Below are 27,335 nucleotides of genomic sequence, written 5' to 3'. Positions count from 1 at the left end.
TAAAGCCAAGGAGAGTCAGGCTCATGTGTCAACATCCAGGCTTTTCCCCGGAGAGGCGGAACGTTCTTTAACTAAACACCCCGATGGTCTCTTGACTCCTTTTATTCGCCGTCAATATCCGTCCTATCGAGCGACGCGTGCGTCCCCCGCGCACACCAGCACACTCGCCTCTCCTCGCCTCGCGCTCATATCAGCTAACGCCATTGCAAACGATGACCGAGTACAAAGTGCGAACTCCAACCGTTTGAAACGCGCCTCCAGCGGGGGGGGGAAGACCTGTTAGCCTGTTAGCTAGCCGAGCTAACGCCGAAGGGAACACGACGAAGACTCCGCTGACATGATGTTTCCTCCTTCAAGACACTCGGTAAGTACCGAGTACTGGGGTCGTGTGTCCCCGCGCCGCGAACTAGTGCGGCGAGCTAGCGAGCTAGCTAGCTAGCCCGCGACAGCTGAGACTAGCAGGAAGCTGTCAGCGGCTCACAAAGCCTCTCGACTCCGCTCTCTGTTTGTACCTCATACCTGCTTCTGAATCTTTGACCCACTAACTCCCCTGTGTACCCCACACTTTAAACTCGATAAACATGATAAACATCAAACCACAACAACCCTTTACGTCGCATTATTGGCGATCTGTTCTGTGTAGCAGCATGTTTTCGAGCTAAATAATATAAAATGTCGTCCCCCTCCAACACTAAAAGTAAGTTCAACGAGTAAGTTGTTTCTTGTCCCCCCTTTCTTTCTGTTTATATAAACGACAGGTGCCAACTGGCAAAAAGCATAACATGTCTCGGCTTTAGGGAGAACTTTGAGGAACCTCAGACTTGGAAGGAACAAAGGGATCACTACCTGGTGTGACGCACAACACTTGTACTTGCATGGTATTCAAGAGTGAAGAAAAAGGATTTATATATATATATATATAGGCAATCCAGATTATGTATATTGAGATGGAGATGGAAAGGAATACATTTCTATTTTCCATTGACATCATAGACCAAGTATAATAGTCAATTAGAAATGTTTAATGCTGTTTCAGTGTAGACTCTTGGTTTAAGTTGGATTTTTTTTTTGAATGTCTGTTTCATTGTTAAAAAAAAAAGATTAATTGACCACTACAATACAAGCAAACCTGTATGTCTCTCTTTGCGCTTGATGGAGTCTACTGACTCCTTTAAGAAACATCTTAAGACGTTTCTATTTGTTCAGGCTTTTCCTTGATTTTCTGGAACTCCTGTTGTTATCAGTATTATCTTGACCTTTAAAATATATACTTTATTGAATATTGTTTTGATTGTTTAAGCGCTTTGTGACCCTGGTCTAGAAAAGCGCTATACAAATAAAAATTACTTACTTACAATGTCCAAAAAACGATTTACGTTTTCACCCTTGTGTTATCTATGGACCCCGTGACCCGAAAACAAATGTGTTTGACATATCCATTCTCTTGCCCCGACCGAGTCTATTTCCCCTAATTCACTACAGTCTATGTTGGAAAAACGGTAGTGTTGGAACAGAAAAGGTATCTATTTATTCTTAGGATTTCTTTAGTCATTTCCTTGTACATTTCCAGTTATTGAATCCTATGGGGTTTTAAACGACAAATATTCCAACATGCAGCCATTCAAACCAAGATAGTTGCAGATTGTTGTATGTATAAAATGAGTGTAAAACATTTCAACTAGTTTAGACATACACATTTTTCCTTTTCAATTTAATTGTGTCATTTTTATTCACATAATAACTTCTTTAAAATCGTAAACGACATATCAATATGTGATTTGCAAATGTAGTACATTTACAATTTTTTGAGTTTCAATCGTTATCGACCTATTTTCAACAAGATTTTTCAGAGACTAAAAAGCAGGATAATGGAAAAAAAAAAAGATTATTTCTGCCCCTTATTCACACACCTGTATATAAATTTAAATATTATTTTATTTTTACTTTAGCTAGGTTACTACTTCCTACTTAATTTTGTTATGTTAATTTAACATAATAATATTTCAAATAAAATAATGCTCCTTGAAATGAATATGTTAAATAGACATTTTAGTTAAGATAAACTGTCAAACTTTTTATGTAATTGTTCAAAGCTGAATATCTTCATTAGTAGTTTGACCTTGAAAGTAATGTTTGCCAAATCGTGACAACAAACTCAACTTGATCTGCGAACTTCTTTAATCTTATTATTGTTTTTTTTTAGTATTTTGTAAGATATGAAAGTCGATATACTTCCATTGGATTTGGATGCAGCGTCCTGGCTGTGCACTCTCATAATCCCGGCTGGAAAACCCTCTTGCCCTTGTGCCACTTATTTACTGAGTAATGAGGTTTAGGCCATGAGATTAAACTCTGGATTACAGCTCAGCAAAGCCACTACATGAGCAGACTTCTAATGCCACATATGGCCAACATGGGCTAGCTTTAATCAGTAAACACAGTTCCTCAATCACCACATTAAGTCTCACAGAAGAATGCTGCCATTCTGTTTGCATGATAGATAGCAATTTATAATGGCTCATAGTAAACGGTTCATACAAATCTATGGATAATGATGGTGCTCTAGTTGACAACATGACAAATTTAAACATTAATATAATCATTATCTCAATGTGCCACCATCTTGTTAAAGTGTGAAAAACTCAAACTCAACTTCAATCTTTTCTTCTTCTTTAGCTCTCATAGCTAACATACCGACTTCACCTCTGACATCTCCAACGGTCTCTTTCCATGTTGGTTTAACTTAACTAAACCAAGTGTCTAATCTGAACCGTCTAATCTCCATGTCTTTTGACACATGAAACAGAATGACTTTTAATGTAATGTTATGCTCTTCAGGCATCTGGTCAGTCCAGTCAACCTTTGAAGTTCACCACCTCCGACTCCTGTGACCGCATCAAGGACGAGTTCCAGTTCCTCCAAGCACAGTACCACAGGTAAATAGAACAGAATCTGCGCAGATTCTATGCACAGACTCCGAATTTATGAACTGTGCAGAAAACTCATCTGATCTGATAGTTATGATGTGTATGATGGGGAACACCAATCACTCGTAAAATAATAGATCGTGGTAATGAGAAAGTAGCATAATCCCCATGAATAGACAACGATCACCTTATAAGGAGGTGTAAATGGAAACAGAGAGATGGAGTGAATTTTTTTATTCTTTTTATTTTATTCTGTTAGTGGAGTTGTGATGGGACAGGCAAAGTGTGGGAGGTGACAGATTCCATCCATACCCTCATCAGACGATAACCTCTATATGAAACTATTAGATCCTAACAGACAGACAAACCACTGTAGCTCAATGTGCTCATGGAAGTTCGGCCTGTCATGATCCGTGATCTTCCTTTGGGCATGTAGCGGATTCCAGAGCGAGTATTCAATATCAAAATACCTTTGCTGCGTTGTGTCAATCTGGCATCGGTTGAAACGTAAAACATAACCCATAGATCTAAATGTTTCACATGAAGTTGGAGCCATAAACGCACTCAAAAAACAAACAAACCAGCCAATTGATCTTACAGTCTTAATGATCACCTGCTGATGAGATCATCAAAAGGGTGTTATTATTGTCTAATCTACTGAGTCAATTTAAAGAGATCATTCACAATCATCAAACTAATTTAAAACCTGCCGAACTAGTTGAACTAATGATGTTATATCTTTATTTTGTATTATGTCTTTCAAAGTAACAATTAACTTAAAATTAGTTTAAGTTTATTGTTAAATATACACAAACGCTCAACATGGTCCGGAATTGGTGTAGATTTTCTTAATGGCTAATAAAAGTTAATGAATGCCAAAAACCTCTAAATGACCCCACGCTCACGTTTCATGTATGAGACCTGCTGCCTCAGTGTGTTGCATCATGTTTTGTTGTGTTGGAGACCAAAGTAACACAGTTGTATCCTCTCGAGTATATGTTATGATGTTATGCATAGAACATTTTGGTTGTGCCTCGATGATTCTCCCCAACAATAAAATCCTACCATTTTCTGTTCTGTTATAACTTAGTTCAAGCAATACTATAGGCCTGTAATGTTTTAGTAAATGTTTTTAAAATTAAAATGGATATCATAACATGTTATTTATAAGCAATGATTATTTTTAGTGACAGATCATACTGTCCTACACGACAAAACCAAAAAAACAGCTTCACAATTCAGTACCATACCCACAGTTTGTTCATTAATGGAGTGAGTGTGCCGATGAAGGAGTGCCGGCGTTGATATTTCCTTAAATAGATTTTCATATCAATGAAACCTTTCATAGTTGTACAGTCTAATGAATCAATGAAAGATTAATGAACAAAAGTGACCTACAATCAAAACAGGACAGGCGTTCTATAGTATGTAAGCATGTTAAAGTAAGGTTCAATAAATGGGTGATCTGGGATTATTTTCATTGTACATAATAGTAGAATTATATTAATATCACATTTAAATGGAGGGATATTTCATATAAGTGCATAAAAAATGTAATGCAACAATTTTGAAGTTTTCATTCAAATCATCTGATTTTTCTTCACCAGTTTGAAGTTGGAGTGTGACAAACTCGCGTCAGAGAAGTCTGAGATGCAGCGTCACTACATCATGGTGAGCGCTCCATCAGATCCCCAACCGTGGAAATGCCTTGTCATCGATATATTGTTAATCCATTCCCTTCTCTGTTGCAGTACTATGAAATGTCTTATGGACTCAACATTGAAATGCACAAACAGGTAATGCTTTATTTTGACTCTCTTTATTTTTCCTCGCACAATGACCCGAATCATTTCTCTTCTTTTTTGTTTTTAGGCCGAAATAGTGAAGAGACTGAATGGGATCTGTGCCCAAGTGTTGCCGTACCTGTCCCAAGAGGTAAGATGGCTGAGCTCGCACACTTGGATGTTTTCATTCGTTCCCTATAAACAAAATGAAAATATGTTGGGATATATGAAAAAAAGGACTGTTCTTAACAACTTGATTCACACAACATTTTCCACCTTTACCTCCAAGACTCATCTCATCCACACAGACCATTAGTGTAAACACATATTTTGTCTATATCGTATACATTCTCAAATTGAAGTGGGTTAAATGTAAAACTAAGAAGTTTTACTACCGTTCAGTATTACTCTCAGCAGATTTCCGCTGTTCATAGGTGTCATAGGCCAGTAACTCTCGAGGGCGATGGTGTATTTGGAATGGTTTGGAGGACCAATACATGAGATCCCAGTAACTTCTTAATAGTTTTACATAATCCTTTTTTATTATTGATATAATTTACCCCTTGCTTCCCCTCGCATGTCTTAAACCATGTCCTCTTCCTTCTTAGCACCAGCAGCAGGTGATGGGAGCCATAGAAAGAGCCAAACAAGTCACACCCCCTGAGATGAACTCCATCATTCGGGTAGGACTCGTACAACATGTCCTCTATCGATCCAGGACCACATCCAAACTGTTGAACTATATGGGGTTAAACCCTTATTCTTCCCACATTGGGGACTTTTGATGGTGAACTGTAAAGATGTAAATGTTTAGATTAGATGAGGGAAATGGATGAAGAATGTCAACAATAACGGTAAGTCTGATAAAGTAAGGTATTTGATTGGAGGGTTTGATGAAGAAGGACGAACGCCCAGATAATTGAGATTGATACTCCAAGAATAAAAAGCCATAAAAATTTGACTCGTACTTACTGTTGGGTACATTTTGTTTGGCCTATGGTTTTTTTTAATGGCCTCTTTTGCAGATCAGATGAGAGACTTAGATGATGAATCAGTCAAACTAAGATGTCGTCTTTAAATCCCACCTTCTGTGTTTGCAGCAACAGCTGCAGGTCCAGCACCTGTCCCAGCTGCAGGGTCTGGCTCTGCCGGTGGCCCCACTGCCTCTGGGCCTGACCCCCCCCTCCATGCCGGCCGTGTCCTCAAGCTCAGGCCTGCTTTCCCTCTCCTCCATCCTGGCGAACTACTCCCACGGTCAGGCCCAGGCTGCCAAGGAGGACAAGGCCCGGGAAGCGGCGGAGAGAGCGCCGCGAGGAGAGGACGGCGACAAGTCTGACTAGTCTGGAGGTTTGGAAGGGGAGGGGAGGCTAGATGGAGGAGATGTTTCAGGAGGTCCGAGCCTCCTGCAGGGACGATGATGCTGAGTGAATGAGGGTGAATGCTGGGATTATCTTGGGGTAAAAGCTCAGGCTTCTAAATTAAACAAGCATTTTTGTTATGCGAGCTGCCGCCTCTGTCGCTGGGCCCCCCTCCCACCAGTCTCTGATCCCTTTTCTACGCCTGTAAATTCCTCCATCACTCCGTCACTGCTTGACGTTTAAAGCTTCCTGTGGGTTCGACTCTGGCTCCCTGAGCCAAAGTCTCCAGATGAAATGGGATGTTTTTTGAAGGGACATTTTTCGTGGCTAGCATGTCCCCTTGGACACACACCGCATCCATATAAAGACCAACCACCTTGTACCTCCATACCCCCAACCAGTCAGGTTTTTACCGCACCACTCGTCGGCCATCTTAAATGAACTTACAAAAAAAAAAGAAAAAAAAAAAAACTTGATTGAAAATGATTTTGACATGTTTTTGTGAAGATGCAGTCTAAGAAGACTTATGGAAATGTGACTTTGTTCTTGAGTGAATGTGATCGGAAAGATGCGAACTTTAATTTAACTCCAGTTTCTTTTTATTTTGAAGCACCTTTTGTATTCGTCCTCTTCACTCTTTCCTTCCACCTGTTACTCTTTGACCGAGTGTTCCGATGAGTCGCTCCCGCCTCCTGTCCGTGCACAGGGTGGATGATTTTGGACCTATAGACGCCCGCACACATGATCACAGCTGCACCAGATCCCCGCACCGTCGGGTAGAATCGGCACGTTTAGCTTTGGTTTGTCCACCTGACCAACTCTTTTTGACCGACTCAGCACATTGATGATGGTGAACGTCATGACTTGACCACCACATTGGTTTCTAACATGGATTTAAGCTTAACTTTTTCAAAGCACTACTGTATTTTCTTTTTTTTTCTTTTTTTTAATAACCTCAACGACCCTTCAAAATAACACTCATGATTGAACTTCTGTGTAAGACCCTCAGAACCGCAGCAACACGTACCCGTATGGTCATGTGACATGGCTGTGCTTCAGGAACTCAACACTTGAGGTGAAGTTATACGAAAGTTTAAAAGTAAAATCTTCTTTTCACCAAAGATCACAGACTATTTCGATCACCCTTGTCATTATATTACATCTCAAGACACTCATTTTTTCGAGGTCAGGACATTAATTTAAGGCAACATCTTTATGGCTGCTGTGACGAACTCGGCCAGCAGAGGGCAGCAGTGTTCCAGGCTCTTAAGTAACTTTCCACTTCTTCCTTCTCTTGACCTCTGACAGTCTTTCACACAAATCCCCGAACTGAAAAAAGCAAAAGCACTTAAAATGAGTAGGTGCTCCCCCCCACCTCCCCCCTCACAATGGTGTCGGTGGACCGAACACTCCCCCCTTCCAGGAGACTTTAATACACAGAGATCCTTCAGAGCTGCTCTCTGTGTACTAAACTCAGAACACCGCGGCGACAAGGCAAACATGTATTGTTGCTGCGACGGGTCCGTTTGTATACATATGAATATATCAATATACATATTTTTTAAAGCATTTTTGTATGTTTCAAAGCTGCTTTTTAACTTGTGTGTGCGTGTGTAACCATGAAAGACTTTGATGTTGTAAGTGTGCATTACAAGCCTCCTGTTAAAAGAGGCGAGATGTTGTATACCTTGTTTTTCCTGTTTCTTTCACTCTCTTTCTCTCATTCTCTCAGTAAGCAGTTACATTGTTTTCTAGGTTTCTCAATGTTTATTCCTTTATTTCTGTGCTGAAAAAAAAAACTCCAGTTCAATGTGTAAAAAGCAACACAGTCCTTTAAAAAAAACAACCCCTGATGTAAACAAGCAAGTGTGTATGTCAATGAGAATGAATCCACCTTTTAGCAGTAAGGAAGCTTCTCTGGTGCCTTACAAATAAAAGACGTGATCGAAGAGCCTCCTTATGTCCTGGTCTGGTTCCAACACACTGACGACAAAGTCCATCGGCATTTATGGTTTGTTGACTCACACCAAAGTGAGATTTTATGACCCGTTTCTCGAACCTCTCGGTCAGGTGACACTCATTAAACATCCTTGAATCTTCAGGTCAGTCCACAACCAAAGTCATGTTCAGTCACTCGTGCAACAGAATTCTCCACTGCCTGTCCAGACCTGGGCTCATGGCCACTACTTTAATCATAAAAATAGTTAAAATTTTGTTCCACTTAAATAAAAATGCCACGACATTAAGACACTGCAGTCGTCCCAGTGGCCAGCAGCTCCTGTGAGACGAGGACAAAACTGTAAACTTGATGTAGAACGTTCCTGACAAGACTGCAAACCATTTTTAAATATAATTCAAATTGAAATATTTAAATAATGTTTAATTTTCGCTTTTTGGTTCTTGTGCCTCAAAAATGCATCCTGCACATTTGAATGACATTTGTATTAAATTAACTAAAGTACAATAAAATGGCAGTTCCTTACTGAATATTTTTCAGTATTTTTGTTTTCCTCATCATATAAAAGCTGTTTTTTTTGTTGTTTTTTTTCCCTTTAAAAGGGCCCTTAAAAAAATAACACTATAATGTGGCCCCTGAGAAGTCATTGTTTGCTCAAAGTAGATTCATGTCAATTCCGTGACTTCTAAAGATGTTTAACTATTAAAGATACGATAAGCAAGAGAGAAGGTTAATGTCTACAAATACCAGAGAACATATTCATGTTCTTTGAAACTTAAAGCAGCTCTATGCGATTTTTAGCCGAGCGACACCAGTGGACTAATTCTGGTATTGTTAAGCCCAACAGGAGACCACATTTCCCATGAGCACTTGCTAAACGTCGCAAAAGTTGCCATGTTAACATCAGTTGGATGCACTTTCTGTTTGTTACCTGGTGATTCACCTGCACGCCTGTCCAGAGCCTCTCGCCATCATGCCAGATTTACCAACACGGCCTCAACACTGCCCCCAACTGTGGGATGTGAAAATGTTCACTTTTAAAAAGAAATCTGCATTTATCGCCACAGTCGACTTCTGTCATCGGTTTGACCTAAAATGAGTTTCAGGAAAAGCAGTTTTTATTTATTAGAGGCTCCTTGACACATGCTTCGCTACGAATAACTACATCTAGCACCAACACCAGAGTCTATTTCATCTTAAATTAAAGTGGACTAAGTTTAAGATAAATAAGGGTGTAAGAAAATATTCATACACTTAAATATCGCAAACGTCTTTTTGCAGGACACCACATCAATATTTTTCGGCATTTTTTTTTCTTCCTTTTTTGGGACTTTTGATTAATTTTATTCTTATCCAAGTCATTTAATGGCTTATATTTCAATAAAATGTGTACTCTATATATAAACATGTTTTTTTTTTTTAGTAAAAATTAACATGCAATTGCATGCAGTTTGTTCATTTTAATTTGCAATGAAACGTCTGGCCGCTAGATGGCAGTCATGACTAGTGATGGTCTGATTAAGATTCATGAAGCACTGTCATCATTTTCAGAGTCCACTAGATGGCGGTCTGTGCATTATTTCCCTTTGTTTTGAAAAACTGTTCTAATGAAACATTTAACATTAAAGTGATGGCGCCACCTACAGACCTCTAAACACCATGACACTGTTTCATAAAGCTTCATCAGCCCATCTCTATCCTCCAGAGCCAATGGAGCAATTTAATCCCGGAAATGACTGAGGACGAGAGGATACAGTCGACTCAAGCACCTTTTAAAGCTGATGTGTGGACATATTTTTGTTAAAGTAATAACTTCGTCAAGAGTCCCTAAATGGTCCCTAAATCCAGAGTCAAGTACTCGACAATACTACAAATATATTTTTGTCCATAAAATATCTTATCGTTGTCCCTGTATCATCAAATATATGTATAATATTGCCAGATTCTTGCCTATAAACACCCCTAGAGATGAATGGAAAGATGTGTCTTTTCCTTTGACAATGTAAACAGAGAATGATCACAAGTCAGCAGCGTCTTTCTCTCAAGCAGTTCAGAGGTTTAGGTCAAATTCCCTTCAAGACAGAGGCAACTTCTGTGCTTGTAAATGTCTCTCAAGGGCTGGAGGCCAGGGGAAGAAGCCAGTGTGACTGGTGATTCTGGTACCGCTTACGCCAAGTCACAAATATTTCTTGACAATATGCTCCGAGGGGGAAATGCTTCAGATGGAGCCAATGGTGTCGTGCTGCCTGTGGAGAGAAGCAGCGAGCTAAGAGAAGATGATCCGGAACCGGCTTCATCCCAGCATTGTGTGCCGTCGCTGCGAAACAAAAGTATAGAGTCGGAGAGGAGCTGGTGCTGGTTTTGATTGGAACATTCCTGACGCTGTGGAATCCTGCTGCAGGTCGGGACTCGTCAGCGTCAGTCTCGGCGAAACAGAAAAATGATGAGCTGTAGAAGGAAGCACTCGCGTCAACTCCCTGCTTTAGTGGTTACATGTTTTATTTTTTAAAACAAGATGATTGAAGAAGCTCTGCTTTCACGGACTCCACTGGTTCACGGTGGGGGGTGGTGGGGAAGGGGAAGCATCAATATGAGCTCATGGCTCCGTCAGTCCTCAGTCCCTCTCAAAAAACATGGTTACACATATAAAAGTGGTTCTAAAAACACTTGTATAAAAGCTTAAGGTGTGTAGTTAGAGCAGTCCCTCTGCACACGCATGCCTACGTTCCAGTGTAAAAAGAGCAAAAAATCTGTGGAGTGAAGCGCCACAAAAAAAATAAAAAATGGGTTAGTCACAGCATGTCGTGAAGCGTTTTTCCATCTAAGAATCACTAAAACAGGACAAAAATATAGTTGGAGTAAAAGACACCGGTGAAGAGTGTCTGGACAAGTCTGAAAGAGTTTCTGGCAGTCAAAGTGGTCCTGGATTTCTTTTTCTCATACAGGTCCAGATTAGCTGTAGTGGTTGCTGCGCTGAGAGTCCGGGGGATGTGGACTCGGTTTACGCTCCAGGTTCTCCACCTCGGACTCGTCGGGTTTGGTGCACGGCGGAGGACGCTGCTTGAAGAAGTCGGACACGTATTTCACCTGAAACACAGAAGACGTTAGAGGGAGTAGAGGTTTGCATTGGCAAGAATCTGACAATACGTATCACGATACTATATTGTGATACTGTAGGAACAAGGATATATTTGTAGTATTGTCGAGTACTTGACTCTGGTGAATTTACAGACCACATGACTCTTAATAAAGTCGTAACTACTTTCATTTGTTTTGAAACCAAAATATGTCCAAACATCAGCTTCAAAAGCTGCTGGAGTCACTGTATCCTCTCGTCCTCAGTCATCGCCCATTTCTTGCAGGATTTCATTGTTCCTTTTAGCTGCAGAGAATGTAAAGACTGCTGCCATCTAGCGGAAGTTTAATTGCACTACTATGATTAAAGTTAAAAAAAATAATAATAATCAATATAGTTCTGTAGAGGTTCTACTCCCTGGCACTGACCGTGAGTACTGCGATGAGGGCCCCCTGCAGGAGACCCACCAGCACATCCCCCCAATGGTGCTTGTTGTCGGACACTCGGGTATAGCCCACGTAGAGTGAGAACGCCACCAGGAAGAACTGGATTGTGGGTCGAACCAGGCGGGTCCACTTTCCCTGCATCCGGGCCTGGACGTAGAACTGAAAAATTGTTTCAGCGTTAATGCAAGTTTTTGGGACTCTCTCAAAAGTGGTCACGAGTATTTGTGTACAGTGCAGCGAAAGTTTAACGTCAAGTCTCTAATCGAGCTTTTGTTCCATCGGTCAAGTCCAAAGTCTCAGCGGTTGAGGTTTCTAACAGGAAGTGCGTCTCCACAGACAGTTGCGACCTTTGAGCAATAACACAAGAGAAAGAGAATCTTCCGTCGATTGTACAGTGTGTCGTGCACCAACAATGATGTTTGGACTCACCGACAGAAAGAGCATGCAGTACATGCCGAAGGACGAGTGTCCGGAGTAGAACGACAACCTGAGTGCACACAACAGTCAGGTTACACACTTTATTTTCACAACTTTGCAATTTCCGCATGTTCCCCATCATTAACACTGGCCTCACTGTATTCATTCTAGTGTTAACTGACCTCCAACACATTTTATGTGGTACATGGCCCTTAAAAAAATTGTCAAAATGTTTTTGTACGACTTTGTTAAACCCCTTGGAGTAATACTACAAAGCATTGCAGAGTAATACTGCAAAGCATTGCAGAGTAATACAACAAAGCCTCGAGGATTAAAACTACAAAGCCTTATGGGGCAATACTACGAAGCTTTGAGGAGAAATGCTACAGAGCATCGCGGAGTAATACTTAGTAGTCTTGCTTGGATTAATATTAAGGAGCCTTGTGGAATAATGCTAAATAGCCCTGAGGAATGATGCTTAGTAGCCTCACAGATTAATACTTAGTAGTGTCGCGGATTAATACTTGGTAGCCTCACAGATTAATACTTAGTAGTGTCGCGGATTAATACTTGGTAGCCTCACAGATTAATACTTAGTAGTGTCGCGGATTAATACTTGGTAGCGTCGCAGATTAATACTTAGTAGCATCACAGATTAATATTTATTGGCATCGCGGATTAATACTTATTAGCATCGCGGATTAATACTTATTAGCATCGCGGATTAATACTTATTAGCATCGCGGATTAATACTTAGTAGCATCGCGGATTAATACTCAGTAGCATCGCGGATTAATACTCAGTAGCATCGCGGATTAATACTCAGTAGTATCGCGGATTAATACTCAGTAGCATCGCGGATTAATACTCAGTAGCATCGCGGATTAATACTTAGTAGCATCGCGGATTAATACTTAGTAGCGTCGCGGATTAATACTTAGTAGACTTTCAGATTAATTTTAAGTAGCCTCGCAGATTAGTATTTAGTAGCCTCGTAGAGTAATACCACAAAGCCTTACGGGGTAAAACTACGAAGCTTTGAGGCGTAATACTACAGAGCCTTGCGGAGTAATACTTAGTAGCATCGCGGATTAATACTTAGTAACGTCGCAGATTAATACTTAGTAGCGTCACGGATTAATACTTAGTAGACTTTCAGATTAATTTTAAGTAGCCTCGCAGATTAGTATTTAGTAGCCTCGTAGAGTAATACAACAAAGCCTTATGGGGTAAAACTACGAAGCTTTGAGGCATAATACTACAGAGCCTCGCGGAGTAATACTTAGTAGCGTCACAGATTAATACTTAGTAGACTTTCAGATTCATTTATATACAAGTAGCCTCGCAGATTTATACTTAGTAGCCTCACGCCTTAGTAAACTCAGAGCTTTGAGGAGTAATACTACAGAGCCTTTGGGGAGTAATATTTAGTAGCGTAGCAGATTAATACTTAGTAGCCTCATAGGGTAATATCACAAAGCCTTATGGGGTAATACTACGAAGCTTTTAGGAGTAATACTACAGAGCCTCGCAGAGTAATACTTAGTAGCCTCATGGATTAATACTTGGTAGCGTCACAGAGTAATACTAAAAAGTAGTGATGGGTTGACACTGAATCATGATTCAGCTCCAACAACTGATGCATCATGAGGCCTCATCAACCCATCACTACAAAGCCTTGCAGAGTTATACTTGTAAACTGCACAGAATAGTTCCAGACAGTCCAGAGGTGCAACTACCTGGACTCTGTCACGTTGCGAGGGTTGCCTGTGCAGTTGATGTGCAGCATGTAGCCGTTGCAGACTAAAGGAGCGCAGACTTCCAGGAAGTTCGGACGTGGGCGACCGATGGTGAACTTGGCGAGGTCGGTCAGCGACTGACTGACCGCTGCTCCGAACAGGAAGGTGCCCACGATCTTGTAGAGTGCCGACAGGTACTGGTTGAAGTGGGAGTTGGAGTGCAGGCGTTTGGTGTGGACCAGGTAGGCCTCCCCGGTGGTGATCTGCAGAAACGAACAGGAGGTCAAACTGAAGGTCGGAAGGTCACCACCCTTGGTGTTGGGTCACGTACGATGAGAATGGAGCAGGTGATGGTCACGGCGGCCATGGTCCCGTGTGAGATGGTGTCTCTTCTGTAGGGCTGGTCGATGCTCAAGTCCTTGCAGTCGATGCCTCTCTGGTACGGCCGGAACGTCAGCGTCAAGATGGCGGACGGCAGAGCAGCTGCACGGGAGTGAGTTTTACGTCTTAGCAACTTTTAACAAAATTCATGTTAATTCATCAAAAAAAACGTATACGCTTTCTAAGTGGCGACTTGTTATCTTTCGCAGGGACGAAGGTCAAACTTTCTCAGCGATGACATCACACCATTGTTCCTCTAACCTCTGGAGATGTTCTTTCCTGCCCTGGTCATGTGACCCAACACGGCCAGACAGGCCGGACTCTGCAAATGTGAATCTTTCATCGCTCAGCTTTCCTGGAGGCAGATGAATCAATTCACTCAACTGCTCCCACCAGGTGCCTCTAGGGGGCGTGTGTATAAGAGTGGGAGTATTTTTTTTTCAAGATTATGGTCCAACCATTGTTTTATACACTTCCCACAGTCACTCGTATCGCATAACAGATAGCAAAATGAACCTTGTACAGGTTATATAAAAGAAAGATGTTTCTAAAATTGTGCTTTAAAGATTGTCCTGTCTTTTTCTGCATCTGTTGATTCATTCAAAATAATTTATTTAAAGTGACGATTGTAGTGATAATTGTGTTGAATATGTGTGGAATATGATCTAAATCATGATTCTTGAAAACTGGAAGTTTAATTCTACATCCTGTGTTCACCCTCAATGCTAATTGTGATCAGATCCATTAAATTTAATTGGATTTTATAGATTAAATTGAATTATGAGCGATATTTCTTCCAAAAAATGTTTTAAAAAATTGCAGAAGAGTTTCCTTGCGTTGTCTCGACAGAACTAGATAAGTGAGCCACTTGACCTAACAAAGCATCCATTGTTTTTATATATTCATTTTTTATATAAATATTTACAGTTTCAATTCAAATGTATTCTTCATCAATCAATAAGAAACAAACCCACAGTTGCCTACAAGTTCTCTTTGCCCCTTTTTCTTATCCTTAATTGAAACAAAAAAACAACTTTTTTTTATTATAGAAATGTTTACATTGGGAAAAACTTTATAATTTTATAGCATAATTATAACCCTTGGTATTAGTTTATTATCTTTCTATTTTGTCATTGTTAACTGCGTTTATTGGTTTGGTTTCCAAAATTCTTCCCTTTGAAAGGTAAAACAAAAATTATATATATATATATATATATATAGTAGGTACAAGTAAATATAAAAGATATAAGCTGTAAAAATAATAACAAAAAAAGTAAATATCATTCTTTCTTCCCCTCAGCAGGGATCACACCTGAAAGAACTGATGACTAAAAGTAAAATCATGATGATTCGTGTATGAAGTTTGATGATCTGATGTTCAGAGAGTCAATCGGAGACGATAACCACCATTTCCTGTCCCAGCACGTTGCAGCTCAAAACAGCCGCTCTGCTCCAACCTTGTGACTGCGGCGTCGGTTCAGTGTCGAGAGTAAATCTACACTTGCATTTACATGGACGACAACAATCTGACGCCGACACAAAACGTTCACAAATAGAGAGTAACTTGTAAAGCGAAGAATCAACGTGTAAAAATAGAGACTGTCACACAGGCGTGAGTGACGCAAAAAGCTCCCAACAGTGTAAAGCTGTCTCTTAAATCTGGGCCAAACAATAGTCCAATAGCCTGAGTCGACCATTCTCCACTTTGACCTTTGCAAAGAGCCTTCCTGTTATGAAGGGCTCATAAAAGTGAAGAATGGATTTGTTGAGCCGCGGCTTTTACGCACAAGAGCTTCTTTATCAACAGATTTCTTCCTTCCTGTAGAGCGTCAACCGTCACTGACAGCACCGTGTGAACACTTTCACGCACCAAGAAAACCTCCAGCAGATCGACTTCATGTCATCCAAGAAACAAAGATGGACGTCTGACGTCTCATGACAGTCCAACTCTTGATGATGTAACTGATGGTTTGCCTTGAATTTGTTTATCCGAACCTTAACTCTTCACTTCGTAGCACAGTTCTCCACTACCCAGCATGCATTGCATCCGTCAACTGATGCCATGACATCTGTCCCTCAGGAAGTTTCAAGTCAAAATGTCTCATCACAAAATGTTTTGTAAAACGCATCAAGTCTTGAAAGTATTATCTTTAGTTAAAAATTAGGATGTGATGAAGCTTCATGAAGCAGTGTCATTATTTTCAGAGTCCATTAGATGGCGGTCTCTGCACTATTTTCCTTTGTTTCGAACAACTTTTCGAATTAAACATCTTAATCTGATGGCGCCACCTACTGATCTCTTAACAACATGACACTGCTTCATGAAGCTTCATCAGACCATCACTATCCTCCAGAGCTAATGGAGCCATTTAATCCCAGAAATGACTGAGGACGAGAGGATATAGTCCACCTTAGAATCTTTTAAAGCTGATGTTATTTTGGTTTCAAAACAAGTTTCACAAGCGAAACAAGCCTTTTTAACACATGACACAAATAGACTTTAAGTCTTTAAGTCACAATTGTTGTTTTCATCCTCAAGTTCCAAAAAATACTGAGCAAAAAATGGGGAGACAATTATTTGAAAAGAATAATTTCAGGTGTTACTGAAAATGCAAAACGTTGGTAGTAGTTGATTCAATTTTCCAGTTTCTGATTTATGGTGGAATAAAATGTAGAACGGTGAGTAAGTAAATACACAACAGGATGAAAGTAACTTCAGGTGCGGTCGTGTCCTTTTTTATTCCGATTGTATGAATCACAGCAGTAACAATGCAAGATAAAAAGTAACTAGCCTACTGTAACAGTCACGGTCTCTTATTTTTCTTTGAAAGTTCATGTCGTCTTTTTGCATTAGCTCAGTTATTTACGCTGCCGTCTCCAGTTTTTTTTTATTATTATTTTTTTTTTACCAAAAGCTCATTAAACAATGAACATCTCAGTAGTCGTAACATTAGGTAAATAACTCATTTTACCGGTTCTTTCTTGTTTGTTTTCCATTTTTTTGGGGAGGGTTGTATCTAGTTGCGATCCTTATATTGAATTCATCTTTGTCCAATACAAATATTTAAATGGATGATTGGTCCCGTTTTGATTGACTACTTAAGAATCCTCTAACTGTGAGCCCCTGACAGGCTACACACAGAAACACACATGAAGGAAAACATGATCCAACAACAACCTTCCTTTACTGCTATAGGGTTGTCTTTTGTGGAGCACATCAAAGTACTTTCCGAGCCATGAAACGTTCCTGTGTGATCAGCTACTCGAGTCCTAATACTAACATAATCTGTCACAAGTGTATTCACCCGTAAAAATCGCTGTTGACACAAACAAAAACTGAAGAGGAAGAAGATCAACGAGTGAGATCAAAGTACGACGCTGGTGTGTCAGTGAAGCTCTTAATCAAGTGTGTTGAAGCACAAATGTTGAAACTAAAACACATTCTTCAGCATCATCAAGTCCAGACACGTGACACATTAGTCAACATTTACGCTATTTAGAGGCTTCATTAGAATCTAGTCATGATTTTCAACACCCATGTTTATCAATGTCATCTTTGAAATAACAGTTAATTTTCCACTCCCAGCCCCGCACAATTTTTTTTTCTTCTGGATTAAAATTAGCTTGTGACTCATCAAGACGCTTGTTTAAATCAAGTTTATTTAAAAAAAAATGAACCTGTAAACTAGTGAAAAATGGTTAAAACACAGACTTATTTTGACTACACTTTTACTGCCACACCTGTGGATAACTCAGGATCATCAACTAAGATCTCACACAGATTTTACAGATCGATTTTGTGCTGATTTGAAGCCAGTAAAGAGCAGAACTGTCAAGACTCTAAATGAAGAAAAAAGGAGGAAAAAGACCAATAAAATGTCTTCATGTGTTGTCCAGCAAAATATGTCTCTCTTTTGTTTACTAGACTCAAATTAATAACATTTAAAATTGACATTTTTTGGCCATTCCGAACCAAATGAAAATGTAATTCCTATTTTCCTATAATAAACCTGCATTTTTGCCTGCATCAGCACTTTTCAAGGACAATCGACCCCAGAACATTTGTGAAACATGACGTCCGTGATGCTGAAGCTCATCACCGTCTCAGTCGGAGGATGACGAGTCGCCGAAGAAGACGCTTCCGTCTTCCCGAGGGGCGTCTGACTCAAGAGTCAACTCATCATTGTAAGTGACAAGTTATTTTTGGGTGTGTTGTCATGACAGGAAGCTCTGCCCTGTGCTGACCGTGACGGACTCATTTATCCCAGCAGGTCAAGCGTGCAGCGCCGCTCGCCTCGGCAGGGAGGCCCGGCTATTGTTGCTCCTGCAGGGTGCTGGGATAACATTTTGATAAGAGACTGCTAGCTGGACAGAAGTCACGCTGGTGCCAGGGTGGAGGTGGAATTGAGCAACAGCCTTCAACACACACACACACACACACACACTAGAACCAGTGAGAGAGTCACTTCCTGTCATAGCAAATGCGTCACAGCGGTTTATCCTGGCGGCAGACTTGTGGAATTATCGGACAAAAGACAGAAAACTTAAGCGCTCTGTTGTCTTTGCAATATTTTTTTTTAAGACCACGCCAGATATCTGAGGTCCAGTCGACCCTGACGGGCAAACATGGCGACCTTGAATCCGGTCGAACGAGCGCAAAACTTGACAGCAACTGTGGTGTTGATCAATAAGTCTCACGATATGAACAATACCATTATCAGATCAGTCAAGTGAAAACACAAAGCAGGAGGTAACAATTTATCCACAACACAATGGTGGACATAAAAGGTCAAGTGGCTACTTAATCTTAAATTCGACTGCAAGATTAAAATAACAAGAACTAAAACAAGAACTGAAACAGCCTTTAATAAAATCTTACACTTGCATAGAGTGTGATTTTCTCATGGGAATTAAATTATCTTATTTTGTCCCAAAAGTATGTTTTATGAAATTTGTTTTGTAAAAATAGTTTTTTTTAAACTGCTAGCAAAATTGCACCACCAGATATCCTGAGACACATCATACAGAGGATCTGTTGACCAATAAATTATTTCATGAAAACAAGCAGTTCAGCTACAACAGCTATGGTTGCTCATGTGAAGGTACAAACTTACTCGCTTTCCCAAAAGACTTTTTAAAAACATGAAGCTCAGTTCAAAAAACAAGGGTCTAATGCTAACTCCATCGTTTCTATTCTGCACCAAACATTAATACATAGTAATACTACGCCGATAATAATACTAATACTAATAATACTTGCAGATTAATACTACTGCGACTAACGGAATAATAGTACAGTGACTTGGGGAGTTATGCTAGGGTGACTCATGCAGTAATAATAAGATGTAACACTAAGCCGGCTCGCAGAGTAATACTACTGCGACTCGCTGAATAATACTACGGCACTTCTTGGAGTAATACTACCCCGACTCACAGAATACTACAGTGACTTGGGGAGTCATATTAGGATGACTCGTGCAGAATTACTACGGGGGACTCGTGGATTAATACTACAGTGACTCGTGGAGTAATAAGAAGGTAACAGTGACACTATGGCAACTCGCGGAGTAAAACTACAGTGACTTAGGGAGTAATACTACGGTGACTCGTGCAGTAATAGCACAGTTACTCGCAGTGGGCAATGTACCACATAATATGGTTCCAGGTCAGTAAGTCAAACTAGAATTAATACATAAGGTGCGTCGTTGATTTTTGAGAAAATTAAAGGGTTTTTAAGAGCACCTCATAGTCCCTAAAAAAGGTTAAATAAAGTTATGCAATTTATCCGCTATGTTGGTTATAATTTAGTACTTAATCGGAGGTGGCTTCTGAAAATTAAATACATTCTGTCTGATGACTACTGTTAGGGCTTTAATGTAATGGGATTACGAGGTAATTCTACAGGTCACTGGCCCTTTTAGAGCCTTACAAGTGAAAGTTTAAACCTTTCAAAAGTTACAACTTTGAACAAGAAAAAGGGAGAGTATTGATTATGTTACAGCCAATGAAAGATGATGGAGCCTGTCCTGGAAGCAGTCCCGATTTCAATCTGATCCACAATTGCAGAGAATGAGAGAATTTCCAAGGGAAAGAACATATTGATGTTGCAACAAATGTTTCTTCATCGGGGCATATCTTTTATCCAAAAACGAGCTGAGAAAGTTGTTTCTTCAACAGCTGTCTAAAGGTCTTAGAGTTACTCCTGGACCCACTTCCATCAAGAACTCTCCACATTTCCACCAACAATATGGGAAGAGTTTGGTCCTTTCCTTCAGGAACTTCACAGGAAAGTCATCCTACTGGAAAGTCTGGTCCGAACTCTTCATCTTGAAAAAACAAGACCAACAGAGCGAACAACAGCCGAAGGAGTGTTTGGATTGTGCAGCATTCACATGGGAGATAGAGACAGAAATGTCAGGGAAAGTATTGTTTTACACTTTCACAATCTTCTCTGGCACCCACTGATTCTACTTGGAGAAAATAAACATGATGGAATTTGGGATCAGGCACAAGTACAACTTCCTTTTGACCCCTGACCCAGCAGGAAGTGGAAAGTGTTCCTGTTATTCAGGCCTGAAATGGAGAAGAAATGGTCTACGGTGGCTCCCAGAGAAGCCTGTGAGAGCCCGGCCTGACCCGGGAAGGTTGCTGGAGTCCAGCAGTGACCTTTACGGACACGGCCATCCGTCTTCAGGACTTTTTCTGACTCATTCTTCCCAACTTTGAGTGGAAAGAAAGTGCTGGACTTCCTTTGAGACGGGGGGGGATTTTTTTCTTGGGAAGCTCTATATCCTCTTGAACAATGATGAACTTGAAGTCGTGTGAAACCGCTTCTGCATGGTCAGCAATATTGTTGCATTTTCCGTGCGGTGCATTATTGTGTGGCGACAGTTGTTGTTTTCGCACAGTTCAAAGAAGAACGTTCCTGCGTCATTAACTTTTCACAAGTACACTAGTTTTAAAATACTGGAGTGGGCGACATGTACCTTCCTCCTGTTGTTCTGTTGAGTTTTGTTTAGTTCATAATCTTCAATAACATTTGCACGATTGGAAGCTTTTTTTAAGTACTTTAAAAAAATCTAGACCCTCATTTTTCAAAGGTGGAGATTTCAAGACTTAATTCCACATAAATGGATCTCTAACACAACTAAATACACAATATATCAGAGTGTGAGTACTGAAGCCGTTTGTCCTACAATTACTGACAAAATAAATTGTTCTCTGGTCCAAAAATGCCAAAGCAGCAATAAAATAAGTCACTTATAAATATAAACACGAATAAAGTATGAAGTTTATATTCTGTTCAGTGAAATAGAAAAGTATGACAAAGGGGCAGAATCTCTTGAAAAAGAATATCTTGTTTGATTGTATTTTAAAAGTCTCTTGTTGATTGTTCATATATGATGGATACTACACTAAAATGTGTATTGATTGATTGATGATTCAAAGTGTACATTGGTATAATTGAATGAAATTGCTAGATGACATTGAAGTAAATTAATTAATAAATACTGTATATACATAACATACCGTAATTCTCAGACTACAAGCTGCTACTGTTTTTTTTTCCTAGATTTTCTTTTAGATTGTTGCACGTTAAAAGCCTCCAGGAGGCGCTCTAGCAGAGAGACCGAGAGATTTGGCGTATGATGTTTAAGATAGCTAGTTCCCGATCCCATCAAGTGAATGGAGACAATGGTTCTAGCCCATCAGCTCTCAAGTAAAAATGAGTAGGGTATTTGGATAAGAACCACTCACAGTCGATTGACATGTTGGCGTCCTGTCCTGTTTGATGAGAACGTTGTTAGCAGCACAGATTGTTTCGAAATATACACCATGGCCGAAGGAGGAGAAGTGATAGGTTTGGAATTATTCTTGGACCCAATAAACATTACCATAGAGACATTGAGAAAATAAATAAGGATGGATTTTGTTTTAATGTAAGCAGAGCAAGCATTTAATTTGGATTTTAAATATTTCTTGACGATTTATTGTGTTAGTAATCAATCAAAAATAATGAAATAAATGGCAACAGGTTGTAAATAAGTGATACGCACACCTACACCAACATGTTTGATTTGGACTTGTTAAATGGTTTTGGTCTTAAAGTCGTCTTTTATTCTTGAGATTGATCTGCTCTGGAAATGAAGTGTTGTTTGAACAGCCTATGCTAACATAGATGTGATGCCTCTGTGTGATTCTGCATGATTCTCCAGGCGTGGTGTCATATTTATACTACTATAAAGGTGGATAAACTTAGATAGGACTAAGTACGATGCGGGTCTAGGGCTGAACCCATGACAGGAAAACATTTTAACAATATTCACATGAATATGTATCAAAATAGTCCCTTATATATTTGTATATATATCGGGATTCTGGTCCAGATCAATTAGTGAATAAGCAAAGGCCAGAAAGTCAAAACAAGGGAGAATCGTATTGTTGTTCTGATTGACACAGATGCGAGTCGGTCTAAAATAAATAAATAAATCAGGTTGTGTAAGATATAAAATCTCGGTTGACTAAAATAGCATTTAAAAAAAAATAAATAAAGGGGAGAGGGTAGATCACTATAGCGAGGTGGTTTCAAATGCGTGAGCCCCCGAGGTGTAGAGAATACACCCACACAAACGTGTAAACACACTATATAGGTTCACACAGGAATGTAAGCGAGCATAAGTCAACAGTGCACTCTTCTCTGACACATATCTGGCAGAGGGAGGTGTGTGCGCTTCTTTTTAACGTCGACATTGTATCATTTGTCCGTTTTTCTAAGCACCTACTAAATGCTACTTAATAAAACGTTAACAATAATAACACAACAATGTTCATATCGTTCATGTATCGTCACATCTTGTGAGAGTACATTTTTTAACTGGCTTCCTATTTCAACAGTGTCTTCCAGTACACAAAGATACAGTTCTGTTGTACATAAATTGCATTTAGTTGCTTCACAAAAATGTCAAATCCAAACAAGCCATGTCCCGTGTTCCCAGAGACAGAAATGTTAAACTCTTTGATTCTCAGAGGAAGTTCGTGGGAAAATGGTTTTTAAAAAAATACAAAAGAAATTCAATCCAAACTCATCCTTCCTCTAAATAAACCCACTTTCTTGTTTGCACTGGTGAAAGTCCAACTTCCTGTTAAGACTGGAATACATCAAATTAAACAATGGTGTTTTGGTCTTTTTTGACCTCACCAGGCCACAGACCCTGAAAAAACGCTAAAACTGAACATAAAACTTTTGTTTGCATGTTTGACTATGTGTGGAAATAAATAGTGTTCACTTGCTTCATGGGTATTTCCTGAAAAACAATTAAAACAATTCTAGAATCAATTTCATCTCCCACTAAATTATAGAACTTGCTATATATTATCATTGAGCTAAAAAAAACAAAGTAATTATTATTAAGATTTAAGGGAAAGATGTGAGTCATCGTGAGGCATTACCACGCTATCAATAGAGATATCAACCACAGACAGATATTCACCTGTCAATCACTTCCAGCAACGATCATTATCGCTTAAAATAATGTTTTATTGTCAAAGACGTGACTGAGAGTCTTAGAGATGTGAACATATATTGATACAGCAATAGATTGAGATACTTTGACTGATGGCATTAGGAGTGTGAGAAAGTATAAATACACCAATATATATTGCAATATTTCCTTATTTGACAGCACTGTATTGATTTTTAATTTTGGGTTTTAAATCATATCTTAACCTTCACCATAGTTTGTTTATGGTTATCATTTCAAGTGTATGTACATTTAAAAAGGAAAAATAATGTACAATTAACACGCAAATGTTGCATTTGTTAATTTTTGTGTTGCGATTTAACTTCTGGTTTTTAAAGCTGATATTTGCACATATTTTGGTTTCAAATGTAAGCAGTTACGACTTCGTCAAGTCATATGGTTTGTAAATTATGCAACACCAGAGTCAAGTACTCAACAATACTACTAATATATATACTTGTTCCTACAGAATTCCTACACAATATGTTGTATCCTTGTCCCTCTCCTAATACAATTTTCTTGTTGAAAATTGAAAATCATATTTTTGTTTAGTTGGAATTAAAGTACGACTTCCCCACATATTAAAATATATTCATGTTGATATGGTGAAACAAATAATGGATGAGAGATTTCCAATAAAAGCTTAAATGATGTTGAAGAAAAAGTAATTAGACAGGAATGTTTGGCGATGGATGACAAACACATAGATTATTGAGACAATAAATATTTTAAAAGGCGTAGAACTAATACTAGTACAATTAAATTAAAGACAATTACAACTGTTATATCCTGTCAAACCACTTAATTGATGGTGACAGTTGACAGCAACCATTTGTAATATCAAAGTGAAAGTTAATGTTTAACATTTAAGCCTGTCCAACATGTTTTTATTGCGTTTATTTACCAGACAGAGACAACCTGTAGAAATACTTAAAATTATTTTTATCATTTGTATAATGCAGAACCCAATAAAAAATGTTATTAAATGTTCTGTGTGTATTTGTTCATATCATTTCATGAAGATTGGTGCCGCAGAACGGCTACCTTGGTACTTGGTTCTGTTTTTCTATTCCTTATTTGTCATTTTATTTTTTCCATTTTATAATTCTGAACCGATACCACAAGAAAATCCTATGTTTTGTTTACAACACTGGCAAAAAAGTTGTGATTCTGGTGAACAACAAGAAGTAACCGTGCCAATTAGGGTTGATTCCTCCAAACACTGCCCCCAGTGGCAAACAAAAGCAAGTTCAATTGAATGTATACTAACTGCTTTCACACCTTTCACTCTGGAAACCTACTGATCATAAGAATTGAATTGACTGTGCTTAATGGTGATTCCTGGATTGTTTTAGGGTTCCTACATATAGACTGTAGTTTTAACTACAGACTTTTCACAGAGTCTTTTAAAAATGGCTTTTTTCCACCTCATCTTGGGGAGTTGACGATCATGCATCTTGTCTAAAGAGAGGTTGGAGAGCAGAGCCATCATTATCATTCCTGCCCGTCACTCAAACATCTTTAAGGTCTCAGAGCAACAGGAGTGACATCAAACATCAGGTCGACACAAGTCCTCGCCGGGGTCACTGACACTGGTCTCTGCGACAAACTCTCACTATAATCTTGAGCAGAGCAGCAGAGAGAAGTTTTCCAACCAAAACTCTGAGCTGCAAGCAAATTATAATGTTCCGATGTTGTTATTGTGCAACACAGCGGTTACACAAGTGTGTGTCTTGACACAGATACAACACACCCAAAATATACACGGACACAAATAGTCAAAACCGAGTTTGTCCTGATAACAAAAAAGAGATTTTTTTTTCTCCCCTTGAAAACACCAACGTGGTGACAACAGAGTCTAACCATCAGCATCAGTGACACAAACACCTGGACCATGTCAACGCGGCTCCGCTTTCGTCAACAAGTCCAGGACAAGCAGCAACAGGTCGCTTTGTTTAACACAGACACAAAAGAAGCCCACCATAGTGCACAACACACTTTCAGACGGACACACACGCTGAAAAAAGGAACACACTAGAGTTTGCACGGTAGGGATTTAAACTGTCACAGACCGGTGATCAACAACGGCAGGACGATTGAATGGGATGATGAACGAGTCGACCTGGAGAGAAGATTTCAACCCAAATGGTGACAAGTTGTGAGAAGCAAAACTTCTATGTGACAAATAGTCAGTTCACTCCCGTCTGTTTGTGGAAATACGTAGAAAATTCTAACTCTTCAGAGAAAAGGAGGATCCTCTGAGCCCAGAGTTGCCCCGAGCTAGACTCAAACCCATGACCTACTTTTCTGTAAAGCTTGTGAAATATCAATATCAACTTATATGTATATATTTGAAGAGAAAGATACACGCAGATAAAATATCTAAAGGTCAAACGATCTTCAGTGTGAAGCTTATTAAGCATGAGATCAAAACAATTCAAGTTTACTAAGGTAACGAAAAAATAAAGTTCATTATGATTAAAGGTTTTTCATTTGCAGCTATTATATTAGAATTAAAACGTATAAATAAAACAACTAAATCATGTTTTAAAAGGAAACTGTTTTAAATTATAACTAAAATACATGCATTATTTATTCCTTTAAGAGATGTTTCTTCTTTTTTTTAAAAAAAAGGAGCATCTTTTTCAGTGGAGTGCAATTCAATTTGCCAAGGGGCCACATTTTATACAGTGGCTGTTTTGAGGGGCCAGTAAGCAAAAATAAAGGGGGATAAAAGGGTAAATCAAGAATTAAAATATATAAATAAAACAAATAAATAATGTCAAGTAATGAAAAAGGGAAATATAAAGGTATTTTTCTTTATTAACACACCATCAATAATGAACACAGTAAATAATAATTATTTTTAAGGACATTTATGGAAATTAATCTTATTGTTTTCTTCAAATAAAAAACTATTTTGTAAGCATGTCATCTTAAATGTATGTCAAACATATTGCACTGGTGCAAATGTTCCAATAAAACAAACAAACAAAAACACCAATACATTTGTCATGTTTTAAAATACTGTACTAGAATCAAAAGGTTAACATATAAGACTTTGGGTTGAGTTAAGAAATGTATTAAATATTGCATTTTATATCGTGTTTTACAACATAATATATAATTAAAGCATAAATCTATTAGGAACATTTTGAGAATGTATTACATTTTATTTTATGTTTTTTCCTTCAGTGATTTAAATTTTACTACGGTTGAGAGGCAGTTGTAAACAAGTCATGATAGTAGTACTCCGGTTAGTGTGACAGAACCGGTCGAGGGCCACAAACAAACATGGTAGAGAACAGGAGACAACAGATAAGAAGGTGAAGCAGCAGGTCCAGGATCAGCCATGTTGCTCACCACAGGTCTTCATAACTCACCGACGAACACGCAGAGAACGTCAACCACCACCAGCAGCACTTTATTTCGTTGCTCCGTCATGTTTTCTTCTATTTAAAAAATAAATAAAAAAAAAAAATCTGGCTCGATCTCTCGCGGCGGCTCCTTCTTCCGGCTCCTGCGCGTACCTGCCTCAGGTGAGCTGCGCGCGCGCCTGTCAGCGAGAGTGTGGAGGGTCTGGCAGGAATCGAGGAGGAAACACCAGCGTGAAGAGAGGGAAGGAGAGAGAAGGAGGGAGAGAGAGACCTCCTCTTTGTGGACCCGCTGCTGTCACCCTGGGTCACCGCACTGAGCTCCACTACCACGTTTCCTGCTTCCTGGACCAC

General features: G+C 39.3%; 2 protein-coding genes across 2 annotated transcripts; one reads left to right on the top strand and one right to left on the bottom strand.

Moving 5' to 3' along the window:
* The first annotated feature begins 19 nt into the window (after positions 1–19).
* LOC148060903 (TLE family member 5-like) lies at positions 20–8,023 on the top strand. Its single transcript, XM_087779251.1, has 7 exons — positions 20–364; positions 2,839–2,936; positions 4,535–4,598; positions 4,679–4,723; positions 4,800–4,862; positions 5,320–5,394; positions 5,812–8,023. The coding sequence occupies exons 1-7, from the start codon at positions 338–340 to the stop codon at positions 6,049–6,051; spliced, it is 612 nt and encodes a 203-aa protein (XP_087635377.1). The 5' UTR covers positions 20–337; the 3' UTR covers positions 6,052–8,023.
* Positions 8,024–10,507: 2,484 nt separating this feature from the next.
* On the bottom strand, positions 10,508–27,335 carry LOC148060902 (phospholipid phosphatase 2-like). Its single transcript, XM_087780217.1, has 6 exons — positions 26,991–27,335; positions 14,037–14,188; positions 13,706–13,968; positions 11,978–12,035; positions 11,531–11,707; positions 10,508–11,113 (listed from the first exon to the last, which is right to left on the bottom strand). The coding sequence occupies exons 1-6, from the start codon at positions 27,049–27,051 to the stop codon at positions 10,979–10,981; spliced, it is 846 nt and encodes a 281-aa protein (XP_087636343.1). The 5' UTR covers positions 27,052–27,335; the 3' UTR covers positions 10,508–10,978.

Source organism: Callionymus lyra, chromosome 18 (assembly GCF_982586985.1).
Source record: "Callionymus lyra chromosome 18, fCalLyr1.hap1.1, whole genome shotgun sequence".
NCBI classification, from domain to species: Eukaryota; Metazoa; Chordata; class Actinopteri; order Syngnathiformes; family Callionymidae; genus Callionymus; species Callionymus lyra.
Note: the sequence above shows the minus strand (reverse complement) of the source record. Positions and strands in the feature narration are given on the sequence as shown.